Raw genomic sequence first — 13362 nt, 5'->3', positions numbered from 1 at the left:
TGGTAGGACCAGCTTGGACCAGCTTGGCGTCGTGTGCTAGTAGGTGTTAAAACCAAGTGAAACAATCACTGGTGCTCGTTATCGATCGCAATTAATGCGTGTGAGCAGAGCAATAAAAGACAAATGGCCGAAATACAGCGAGAGGCACGATAAAGTGATTTTGAAGCACTGCAGCGCTCGACACCATGTTGCAAAAGAGGTAAAAACGTACTTGGAAAAGTTAAAATGGCAAGTCCTACCACATCCGCAGTATTCTCCAGACATTGCTCCCTCTAAATATCACCTGTTTAGATCAATGGCGCATGGCCTGGCTGACCAACTCTTCCGATCTCATGAAAAAGTCACAAATTAGACTGATTCACGGATCGCTTCAAAAGATGAACAATTTTTTCGACACGGGATACGTACACTGCCCGAAAGATGGGAGAAAGTAGTGGCCAGCGATGGAAAATACTTTGAATGATATATGTGTAACGAATTTGTTTTATTAAAGCCTCAAATGTTGGGGAAAAAACGGCGGCAGCAAAGTTATACATCTTTTAATTGCAGGTTAATGATTTATGTAATTTTTACTGATACAACTAGTTCTTCAACCTGCGTCTTGTAGGAGTGTTGCGAGCAACTTGGCTCAGTTTCACGATATTGTAGTGCCTGTGTTGTTCAGAATTACAATGCAACATTCCTTCGGATATGCATGCATGTCCGAAGGAACAGCTACTGCGGTGGCACACCCATTATGAAACACATTTGCGAATGTGGACAACCATCAGCTGTGTAATGGAATGACGACAATGAAAATTTGTGACGAATCGCGACTCCAACCTAGATTTCCCGCTGACCGCGAGCGGTCGTCTTTCGGTTATGCGTGCATATCCAATGGGACACTAAATCGTAATTCGGAACAACAGTGGCACTGCAATTTGGTATTTATTCTTCGACATCGGCAAGTGACTTTCAATTAAAATGTTTCCCCTGTGTGGGAATAAGCTTAATGTATGCAAGAGTGCGGGTCTTAGAGACGTGGTTGGAAATATATGGAATTTTGTCTTTGTCCGTAGAACGTGTCCGGTTAGCCTAAGAGTATGAAAAGCAGGAAATCAGGGCTCCAGTCCAGATTCGGCACAAATTTTCATTATCGTCATTCCGTCATACAGCTGATGGTTGTCCATATTCGCATATGCGATTACTTTTCATGTGGCTCAGTTTTGTTATGCAGCACCAAATTTGTTAGTCATGTTGCTTTCTACGCAAATGTATATCACAGGATGATGATTATTACTGGTACATTCACTTTGTGTTAAAACCGCAAATAAAATGCACATGAAATAAAGATAGTTATTACTGATTAGTTAGTCATCACTTTTTAACTGTCCTTTGTAAATGCAATATAGGCAAAAGATTATGTAAAGGTTGCTTTCTCCGTCACTGATAGTGGCAGCCGTAACTAATAGCTTGTAATTTAGCCTGACCGTCAATTTTTTCCACTACATCTGATACTCTTCCATCGGCATGGGAAACGTCTGCTCCTAAGCCAAAGCAGTAGCGTATGTAACGCGTCACGTACCCAAATGGTTAGGTGTCTAGTCTGGCAGAAATAATCCTCCCTTACACCTGTAAGTAAGCTAGTTTCATAGAATATTGTAGCCCCTTCCCACATTTTATACGACGTTATAAAGCGACCTTCATAAAAATAACAACACATGTTAAACAGAGCAGCACGATCAGCAAAAAAGTCTGCTATCACCATTTATATAGTGATTGCTATCACACATACTTTCCATTTCTCTTAAAAACTGGTCTTTGCTGAATATACTATCCACCAAAAGTTTATAGCTTCCAGATGACATTTGTCGTGTCCAGTATTTGTTGATGACGTTGTAAATTTCAAATTGAACACTCTCGCATCTTAGATTCACATATGTGTATGGCTGCTCCATGTATGTGACATGTAGACGCTTTTTCCTGCTCTTTTCGTTAATTTGTTTCTGAAGTATCTTGTGCTACATTATGCGTTTGTAATAATTTCAGAGATAAAACTGCACTCTGGAACAGTACGTGATTCGACGGACAACCAACTCGCCGTTGTTGGAGGTAAGTCCATACTTATAACATTATATTCATCTATTAATGCAAAGACGAAAAGGCTTTCCGTAGATAACATTTTGCGTTTAGCTAGAGCATATTAAAATGTTTTTGTACATCTGTATTTCAGATAGGCACGCATTAATGGTATTTTAGCTACATAATAAGGAGTTTTTAAAAATATTTTCTTGCATTTGTCCACTTACTCATATCCGTGATAATATCTTTCTCTGTCGACCGACTAGCACACATCACCGTGCAAACTTCGTGCTGCTCTCTTTTTGATACTTAATAGATATCATAGTTCTAATAGGGCCCCAGAGAGGAGTGGAGCATCTTCGCTCGCACTCCGTAAGCCACGATATGCTGCGTGGTGATGGGTACCCTGTATCACGACTCGTCATTTCCTTCTCTGTTCCACTAGCAATCAGAGCCGGGGAAAAACTGCTATATGGCCTCTAACGAGCACTAATCCTCGTGGTCTTTACCCAAAATGTGAGTTGGACGTTGGTGGCAGCAGAATCGCTCTGAAGTCGGCTTCAGATGTCGATTCACTATGTTTTCTCACTAGTGTTCCTTGGAAAGAACTTCACATTCCCTCCAGGGATACTGATCTGAGTTCCCGAATCATGTCCATAATACTTGCGTGTTGACTGAACCTGCCAGTAAAAATCTGGCAGCCGTCCTCTGAAGTCATTCGATTTCTGCCTTTAACTCGACCTGGGTCGCCTGAGCAGTAATGGAGAATGGGTCACACCAATATCCTTGCATGCTCGTCCATTTCATATCGGTTTGCAACGACACGACTAGCTGTTTAATTGACGTGGCTGTCTCAAGCAGCACGCTATTGTTGCTGTATTCTGCCATTACGGCATAGTTTATCGTATTCATCTGTATTAATTTGTTATTTTCTACGTCTAGAGCCGGCTGGAGTTCATCACACCAACTAGAAATTATATGTAAGTCGTCTTTTATCCTTCAACAGTCTATCAACGATGAAATCTTTCCTTATACCAAAGTGTCCTCAGCAAACGGAAGCAGATTGCTGCTCAGTTGTTCGTCAGATCATTTGTGTATAGAGAGGAGATCAGAGAAACCTAACAGAGCCATCGTTTATTGTAACAGGGATGCCTTTCTTAATAAAGTGTAGTAGCAAGGGACTCTATATCAGACTTTATTTACTGGTTGCTGAGAACGATAACTTAATGCGAACATTTTTACTTTCAGTGGCCACTAATGAACGCTGAACTTGCTGCCGTACACCCACATAAAATGTAAATATTCAATGTCGAACTTCGTCCGAAATGTTTGAAAGTCCAGAGAAGCTAAAAAGGAAAAGAAAGAAAAGTGCGATGACAGTTGATAACATGTCAAAGATCAGCAACACTCGTCGTATTTGGAATGCCAAAAGAGCAAATCATTGCGTCTAAGGAAGCAGTACTCTGGCACGCATCTACGACAGAAGCTGAGAAAATTAGGAAGGAAACTGTCTGAACATTGCTACGTACAAGCTACCGAAGTAAAGCCTTAGTATGACGAAGGGGCAGCTATCTAAAGAACTAAGGAAGATCAACAAAATAGTGATATTGCAGCATATATGACATAGCTACTGTTACCGTAGAAACCGTGCATTATCACTCAAGAACTGAACAGATAATATTAACAAACTAAGAGCGTCATTCCCAGTATTCCAGTTCATTCTGTAATTTATGGAGTGCCAAAAATACACATAAAGGAAGCTATCCTTTGAAGCCGGTAGAGGATGGAATGAACTTCACAATGTAGAACTCGTGCAAGGAGAATCAATTACACCCATGGAAATCATAGTGATCTTCGACAGCCGGCTGGGGTGGCCGAGCGGTTCTAGGCGCTACTGTCTGGAACCGCGCTACCGCTATGGTCGCAGGATCGAATCCTGCCTCGGCCATGGATGTGTGTGATGTCTTTAGGTTAGTTAGGTTTAAATAGTTCTAAGTTCTAGGGGACTGATGACCTCAGAAGTTAAGTCCCATAGTGCTGAGAGCCATTTGGTCCATTTGATCTTCGACATAAATCCATTATTCACAAACGTGCCAGTATTTGAAAATTTTCGTGTCCTGTAAGTGCATTTCATGCCAAACATACACGATTTGGTTGAGTTATGTTTGCCATCTACACAATTCAAGGGACAAGGAAAATACTGCAAGCATACAGACGGTGTGGGAACCGGTTCCTATCCTACTGCCATTATCAGGTAACATATTCATGTAGCAGTTAGTTTTGGTCCTTTACGCCAACGATTTTTATCACAAAGCGATCCACACAGCCGTAGCAAGGAACTAAGAAAGCCAGATAGGCACCATTATCAGGCAACATGTTCATGTAGCAGTTAGTTTTGCTCTTTACGCCAATGATTTTTATCACAAAGCGCTCCACACAGCCGTAGCAAGGAACTAAGAAAGCGAGATAGGCAGGAAATTGATACTCTACGACCAGCAGTGCCCTTACCCTATGTGGCGATTGTCACTGACCAGTTTGGTAAACACCTTCACCTGGTTGGTGTCGAAACTACAGCAGCCACAAGATCCTGGATGTGCGACGCCCCACGAATGACAAGGTAGATGCTATGGATGACAAACGTCGCCCAATGTGGGTCCACGACACTCTGGAGCTGCACTAGAGAGTGCTATACTGCTGCACGAAAGATTTCAGGCGTGGAATACGCTACCTCCTTTGCTATGCTCATTTTCAACCTCCAACGTCTGTAAGTGTCCCACTGATAAAGACTGTTTTTAAGGTAACCACACAGCGAGAAATTATAATAGTTCATATCTGGTGATGGTGGCTATGCAGTTTGTATTGTTCGGGCAATGATTTGATTTTCTTCATATGTGCTCTCCATCAGAACACTTGAGTCCAAAGCATCTCTCTCCCATAAAGCAGGGACCACACGTCAGCGAAGCAGAACACAGTGACGTGTGTCGTTCACGTTCTTGATCCTTGGAAACCGGGTTCGTCCTACGTCGCCCTACCAGTACCGGCGCCTTACGGCAAGTGATGACACTAGTGTTATTGTCAAAGCAAAAGCTGCTACGCACAATCAGAGCATGATTCCCATAAAGTTTGGTACCCATACGGTAAATAGTTTTTCGTCTATGCTGGCTAAAGCAGCCAAAGTGTTTTATAACCACTGTGTACATTGGCAAGACCAGCACTCCAGTAGCAACGTACGTACGAAAGCGCAAGCGGTACGTTCAAATTTGGCGGCGAATCAAACGTACAGTGATCGAACACAAGAACGACTGTGCCAAGGAAATAAAATTTAATGAAACCTGCTTACTTGTCAAGTAACTGGGGATTGTGAAATCCAAGATCAGAGAAACCATCGAAATACTAAAACATCTTAGCAATACGAATCGAGAAAGTGGACTCCAGTTTCTCCTATCGTGGCTGCCAGCCATCAGAGGCCACTCACTAACAACACGAGACGCGAGCGCTACCAGCGAGTAAGTGGAGACACACAGTGTGCGTTTCGTAGGAGTCCACACCTCTATTGCTGATGATATTCTACTGTGGGACACAATTCGGAAGGCAATCATCCACAGCAAATCCCCTCTTCCTCCACCGAGGTAACCTAATACAATAAATTTCCCTCTCGTTCCACATTACGTCAACATGTTTTTAATGCAGTGATGTAAAGTCAGGCTTATTCTGCTGTAGGTATCCACTGGATGTAATCCTATACGAAGGTTGAGAGCGGTCAATTACAAAGGCAGTGATGAGAACCTGTGTCAAGGTTTGGGCGTCAATGAGACAGAACTAAATTAACGTTCCATTTGTTGTCGAGAGTTTTACGAGGATTGGAACTTTAATAGTGGCAACTATTTGTCTACAGATCGTACAAAATAGATAAATGTTTCAAAGTTTTGCTGACCTTTAAAGTAGTCATCAATCAGCATTGTGTATAACTCGTTGCCAGCTATGTTGAAGTCGTAGGATACTCTTAGCAGTGCCATTTGTGTTGACAGTTCGAGCGGCGTGGTCTATTGCCTGACAAATATGTAGCAGTTCTGAAGCGAATGCCGTGAAGTGTTTCCTTCAGTTTAGAAATCGGATTGAACTGAAGGGGGCTTAGGACTGGGGAGTGCAGTAGGTGGCATAGCACTTAGCAGCCCCATCAGTCAAACAAATCAGTAACAGCTTGAGCATTGTCCTGCAAAATGACGGTGAGGTCCTGCAGAAAGTGTTAACACTTCTGTCTCTAAGCTGGTTGTAGGTTCTGTTCCAAAAATGAAAAGCATAGAGACAGAAGTGATGATACTTTCTGCAGGACCTGACCATCATTTTGCAGGACAATGCTCAAGCACGTATAGTGCCCGCTGTTACTGATTTGTTTGACTGATGGCGCAGCTAAGTGCTATACCACCTACTCTATTCCCCTGACTTAAGCCCTCTTGAGTTCAACTCGATTTCTAAACTGAAGGAAACACTTCACTTCATTTGCTTCAGAACTGCTACAGTTTCATCAGGCAATAGACCGTGCCGCTCGAACTGTCAACGCAACTGGCACTGCAAAGGGTATCCTACTACTTCCACATTGCTGGCAACGGGTTATACACAATGCTGGTGACTACTTTGAAGGTCAGTGAAACTATGAAACATGTATCATTTTGTACGAGCTCTAAATAAATAGTTGCCACTATTAACGTCCCAACCCTCGTATAGTGTCTGTCTCTTACTCGGCGCCGCCTGGTAGCAAGTGTGCTGTGTCCGCATCGCAGGAGCGTGTAGAGTGGTCCGTAAGCACCCATCGCGGAATCTAAAGTCGTAGCCAACCGCTTGGAGTCGGACATACTAGTTCGTCATCCAAGGAATGCATGCCCGGCCCTCGTGTTCCGTCAGCCAACGTTGTGACCAGCAGGAGTGGATGTAAGCGAAGTTGAAGTTTATCCTCCCTCTGTCCACCACAGGCAGACGTAACCAGGTCATCCTGCAACTAACGGACCTGGCTTTCTGTCGGTATCAGTGAGGTGCAGGCGGAATGACTACACTTAGAGCTGTGAGTGGAAGGAAAGGAAGCATTATATAGTGGTCGATGACTTCATTCCGTCATATGAGTAACCAAATGTGGTCCAATTTTTCGAGCCTGTCAGCGCTCTCGGTTGGACTAATGGTTTTGGAGGTTCAGAGTGCTCTTTGCACAAGGTTTGCAGCCTGAAAGTCATTCTCGAGTAGTTTTTTGGTTTCTTTGTTTTTTTTTCCTATGGGCCAAAATGCTGCGGTCTTCCGTACCTAGACTTACACGCTTCTGAATCTATCTTAAACTAACTTACGATAAGGACAGCACACACACCCAGCCCGAGGGAGAACTGGAAGCTCCGACAGGGGGAGCCGTGCGAACACTGGAAAGTCTCCTCAGACCACGCGGCTACCATGCGCCCCTCTCGAGTAGTGGTTAAGTGTTCTTACACGACAATTGTAATTGTCAGAGACCTGAAAGAGCAGCTGAACGGAATGGACAGTGTCTTGAAAGTAGGGAGTGGCAACTGACCCTTAACATAGATAAATGTAATGTATTGCGAATACATGGAAAGAAGGATTCTTTATTGTATGATTATATGATAACGGAACAAACACTGGTAGCAATTACTTCTGTTAAATATCTGGGAGTATGCCTACGGAACGATTAGAAGTGAAATGATCATATAAAATTGATTGCTGACAAGTAGAGATTCATTGGGAGAGTCCTTAGAAAATGTAGTCCATCAACAAAGAAGGTGGTTTACAAAACACTCGTTCGACCTATACTTGCGCATTGCTCATCAGTGTGGGATCCGTACCTGGTCGGGTTGACAGAGGAGATAGAGAAGATCGAAAGAAGAGCGGCGCGTTTCGTCACAGGGCTATTTGCTAAGCGTGATAGCGTTACGGAGATGTTTAGCAAACTCAAGTGGCAGACTCTGCAAGAGAGGCGCTCTGCATCGCGGTGTAGCTTGCTGTCCAGGTTTCGAGAGGGTGCGTTTCTGGATGAGCCATCGAATATATTGCTTCCCTCTACTTATACCTCCCGAGGAAATCACGAATGTAAAATTAGAGAGATTCGAGCGCGCACGGAGGCTTTCCGGCAGTCGTTCTTCCAGCGAACCATACGCAACTGGAACAGGAAAGAGAGGCAATGACAGTGGCACGTTAAGTACCCTCCGCCACACACCTTTTGGTGGCTTGCGGAGTATAAATGTAGTTGTAGATGTAGATGTAGACTCTCGTTCTGCACGTCACGCGCTGTAACCGGTGCTTGTCCAGGTTTTTGCAATGTGGTCGCATTAAAGTGGGAGGATGGAGTAGTATGAGGCGATACCACAGCCGGACTGTGGCCGCGGGAACCTGTACGGTTATGTCAGTATCATTGTTTGCTAATTATTGCCGTGGCCGTCCTACAGGGTTGAAGGAGGCTGCGCTGCGGCCAGTGGGAGCGGCGTCATCGTCGGGGTCGGTGCTGCGGGCGCCCTGCGCCCCTCACTGGCTTCTGTTTCTGGCAGTCGCCGTGGCCGCCTCCGCCGCCGCCGCCGCCGCCGCCACCGTCTCCTGCAGGTGACGGACGCTCCCGCCGCCCTCGCCGCCTCCGCCTCCACCGCCGACGCCAGAGAAGGCACCAACTCCGGCGGCCTCCTCCAACTCCTCCGGCGGCAGACTCTGCAGACTGGAGGCGCACGTCTCGTCTGTGCACCCCTCGCAGTGGCCACAGCAGCCGTGTTTTGTGATCTGGAATCGGAGTAGCAAATCTGCTGGCTCTTGCGGAATTTTCAAATGAAACTAGTGAGACTGAGATACACTGGCGGCCAGTGTCGTAGAGGAACTAACTTTTTGTCAATTAAAACTCGACCAGCATCAGACACTCATCCAACGCAGCTCGCGTCCTCTACAGTGTGCTTTCTTCAGTTACCCCGTTATCAGACTCCAGACTCCAGCTTCATTCCATCAGTGGCAGTGAAAAATCGTCTATTGGAAAGGCTCTATATGAAAGCAAGTATGTGTGAACTGATGTTCTCAATGCATCACTCATCCATTCCTTGTGGCTAACATCCAGTTTTACGAACTGGCGTAGCACAGTATTTTGTTTCCAATGACCTATTTGGTGTTGTGTTATGTATTATTGTCCTTATGCTGTCGACATTTGTACAAATGGATGAAAGTACACACACCCACACACATACCATCACCATCATTCTCAGCTGTTCTCGACCCCACTATCGTCGCAAGCTGTTTCTCAAAATTCACATAACATGAGTATCACTACACAAATGAGAAACTTATTGCAGAGAACACTGATTGTGGGAAATGTAAAAGTATGAAATTTTGCAATGTGTATACATGTGTATGAAAAGGTACATGTTGTGTTGGCAGAAGAGCCAACACCGTGTTACTACTGGAGGCCGAAATGCACGCGTTTTAGCTCACGCAGGCTGGCGTGAGGAGGCAAGGACTATACTGACGTGAGATCTGGAACATGACATGGAATTATAATTCAGAAAGCGGACGTAATTACTTTCATACTTAACTTTAATCCATTAAAGAGGAACGTCGCTCTTGACGGTACATGATTCACAATATTATCTGTTCAGAAGACATATAGTAACTGAATATGGCGCCTTGCTAAGTCGCAGCAAATGACGTAGTTGAAGGCTATGCTAAACTGTCATCTCTGCAAATGAGAGCTTATGTGGACAGTGAACCATCGCTAGCAAAGTCGGATGTACAACTGGGGCGACTGCTAGGGAGTCTCTCTAGACTAGATCTGCCGTGGGGCGGCGTTCGGTCTGCAATCACTGATAGTGGCGACACGCGGGTCCGACGAATACTAACGGACCGCGGCCGATTTAAAGGCTACCACCTAGCAAGTGTGTTGTCTGGCGGTGACACCCCACCACAATTTACGGTGTTTGGAAGCAGAGTATCTGCATACAGATACAATTTTGCTTCTTCTGTTATAAAGGCAGTCTTATAAATGGGCGGTCTAATGAAGAAGATACGCATTGGAAAAAAGTAAAGAAACTGTTTATTGTTTAAAAAGCAATGGCAATAACAGTTAATACATTTATCCCACTGTGAGACAAAAGTGTCAACGCCTTCAAAGAAAAACGTGTGCCGTTGCCTACAGAATCGTGACTCTATCCATGTGTCCACCTCTGCCTGAAAATCGTCGTCCAACAAAGTATTTCTTCAGGGCTCCAAAAATAAGGAAATCGCATAGAAAGATATCCGGACAGAGTGGTGGATGTATGAGGAATCTCCATAAAGACTTCTGCAGCGTAGTTGAAGCAACCTGATAACAAAATCCTCGCCCACACGTTGTCAAGTTGGTTTCTGTTACATTGCAGAAGTTGCGCTGGAAAGCCATGAAACATCCTTCTGAAGTCGCGATTTTTCCCGAAGCGATTTCCTTAACTTTGCTGTCCTGAAGAAAAAAATTTGAGGACGTCGATTTTCAGGCAGAGGTGGAGACATGGTACCGTCATGGTTCCAGAGCCAATGACGGTTGTGTAAGCAAGCGGAAACATTTTTGCATGAAGGAACTGACAGTCTTGATTCACAATGGGATAAATGTATTAAAATCTTAAAATAATAAACAGTTTGTTTACTTTTTTCCATCTGTCTCGTTTTTTCATGAGACAGCCCCAGGTTATGATAAAAGAGTTGTGGTACTGAAGGATTGAAAAGGCTGTGCACAAACTGAAAGAGCTACTAGAGGAGTGAAGTACAGCTATGCATTACTAACTTACTGTCTTACAAGTAATCTTGACCTGTGATGGTTATGATTGACAGAAACAACAAGAAAAGTCAATGCACATGCACCCTAAGTTCAGCAAAGATCGTATTGTTCACTCAACAATGCTGTACATTACAGAAGGCGTTTCAAATGGCGACCACCCCATTCAATACAGCCACGACATACCCATAGGAAGTTGTGCGGTGCTGTGTTAAGTACACCAGGCATTGCATAAATCACAACAGACTTTACAGTTTTCCTCGTGACACGTACACGACTTCTTTTCTTTTTAGTAATAGCTCACAAAATAAATAAAGGAAGCAGTCAAGCTGCAACAGACCAATGTGTGGGAACCATGAAATTAGACCTCCAGATCCAATCGTTGTATAGGCAGGAGCTCCCACTAGTTCCTTCCAATCATACATATACAGATGCGTGTGTGATGATTATTCTTGTTATTGCTCACATTCCCGAGTTTTCATTGGGTCAGCATTACTTTCAAAACCGTAATTTCCTGTTCAAAGTTTTTGTACTTAGACTCCTCTGTCAGCTTCTTCAGCTCATGCGCAGCTTCATGAATCATCCTATGTATGAGTTAGTACTGCAAACGATGTCCGATTCAAAAATTATACGTATGAAAACTCACCAATATCCACGAATCAAATATTCTTTTTAAAATGTATAAGTATTAGTAAATGCCATCACTAGGTGATATAGCCTGTCGTAACTTGCATAGCTTTTTTCGGACCAGTAATGATTCTTTTCCAGAGACTGGGTGCTGCTGCTAAGAGACGTGAGGCACTTTTCTCTGGTGCTTTGGTAGATATTAGAAATTTCGTTATTTCATTGTGTAGCTAGAGGCAGCCCCAAAAGAATACTGCTCACCATGTCTTCCATGCTACTCCCATTGTCGACGGACGGCGAAGGTTTGTTTCCACTTTGAAACAAAATTACTTTTAAAGCGGAATTTTTTGTTTGTCCTGTCAACTACAGTGTGGTAAGTGTTTTACCAGTACGTATTAATAAGGAGCGTAGAAAACGAATAGTAACCAGTACTCCAACTGTGACTGGCTAGCCCTGCTTCACGGCGACGCGGACCATGGGATGCACATGGACCGCTACTGGATCTCACGTTACTCTTTCGTGTTTTACTGTCACTACTGTTACGTATAGATAAAACGAATATCGCACTGGACTAATTTGGGATGTCCTCTGATCGAATGGACACATAAAATTCCGCTTTAATAACCATTATGTTTGCAACGGGAAATAGATTGACGCTTTCCGTCGACACAGATGGACATATGAAAGACGTAAGGAGCCGTATTTGTTTTGGCTGACTCCAGTTACTGACAGCAAAAACTAAATTGAATATATCAACCGAAATGCCAGAGACGACACGTCTGAAAATGCTTAGCTTGGATACTCGGTATTTAGTGAAACTCTAAAGACTTTATTTCCAATGGAAGTTTCATTAGTACGATACCACGATTACAACGAACTATCATTCGCAGAGATTTTTTTGGCTCTATGACTTCATTGCCTCAATAATGAAGCTGTGAAAATGTTTTCTCAAATATACAAATACCGATAAACTTAAATCGAAGCAGCTGAAACACGTATTCATTTCCTATTTCGCTATAATCTGCAGTGATACTGACACAGACAGTGTCAGGTAGTACGTGTCATAATTTATTTTTTATTCTGTTGCTAAGAATCGATTTTCAGTCAATTACATTTAAAGTATATCATAAATGACCACAAAGCGTGTTAATTACATTCAGTGTATACCATAATCGTTCACAAAGCGTGTACTAAAAACAGCCAAACTTAAGACAAATCGATCCCTGTGCTAAATGGAAATCATTCTTCGCATTCTAAAACTTGCTCAACGAATTATGTAGCGTCCTTACTAGAAATGACAACAGATCGGATGTAACAAAAATTCAGAGAATTCTACTAAAATCAGTGAGATTTGGTTATTAGGTTCAACAACAACTCAAGTCATAACATAATACCGAGGGTTAATTTATTAAAAATGATTTGTGACGGAAGTAATTTGTCGTTTCGAAATTTATGCTGTGGTGCCTCTATGGCACATCAAATTTTGCGACGAACCTCTATTTACGTTTCTATAGCTAGCCTGTGCAACTGACTACAGTTCTAACTTACAAAATACACGACGAGCATTCCACCCAGATCAAAACCATTTCACCTACAAGTTTCAGTACTTCCTTTGTCAAAATATATTTGTCCGCTGACAGATGCTTCGGCAGTTTCCGAATTGTGCTAGAAGCCTAAGTCACAAATCATCACCTTATCATTACCAAGCGTAATCAGTCATCATTTTGATAATTAAATGTTTCAACTTCAAACATTTGAAGACAGATCTTCCAATATTCTGTCGTTTTTAATGTCAAATATCAGCAACGTTACAGGGTGACCAAATATGATACAAAGTACCGTCTTTTTTTTTCAGAAAATCAAAAGTCTTTAACTCTAAAGCTGATGTCTGCGAGACAGAAAATACTGGT

At 43.2% G+C, this 13362-nt stretch overlaps 1 protein-coding gene across 1 annotated transcript in view; it reads left to right on the top strand.

Moving 5' to 3' along the window:
* The window catches only part of LOC124620085 (lachesin-like), a 229745-nt gene extending 221089 nt beyond the window's left edge, over positions 1-8656 (top strand). Inside the window, exons 8-9 of the mRNA XM_047146754.1 lie at positions 2029-2091; positions 8502-8656. Of these exons, the coding sequence (XP_047002710.1) occupies positions 2029-2091; positions 8502-8656 (218 nt within the window). The remainder of the gene's footprint in view (positions 1-2028; positions 2092-8501) is intronic.
* Positions 8657-13362: the final 4706 nt, after the last annotated feature.

This window comes from Schistocerca americana, chromosome 6 (genome assembly GCF_021461395.2).
Source record: "Schistocerca americana isolate TAMUIC-IGC-003095 chromosome 6, iqSchAmer2.1, whole genome shotgun sequence".
NCBI classification, from domain to species: domain Eukaryota; kingdom Metazoa; phylum Arthropoda; class Insecta; order Orthoptera; family Acrididae; genus Schistocerca; species Schistocerca americana.
Note: the sequence above shows the minus strand (reverse complement) of the source record. Positions and strands in the feature narration are given on the sequence as shown.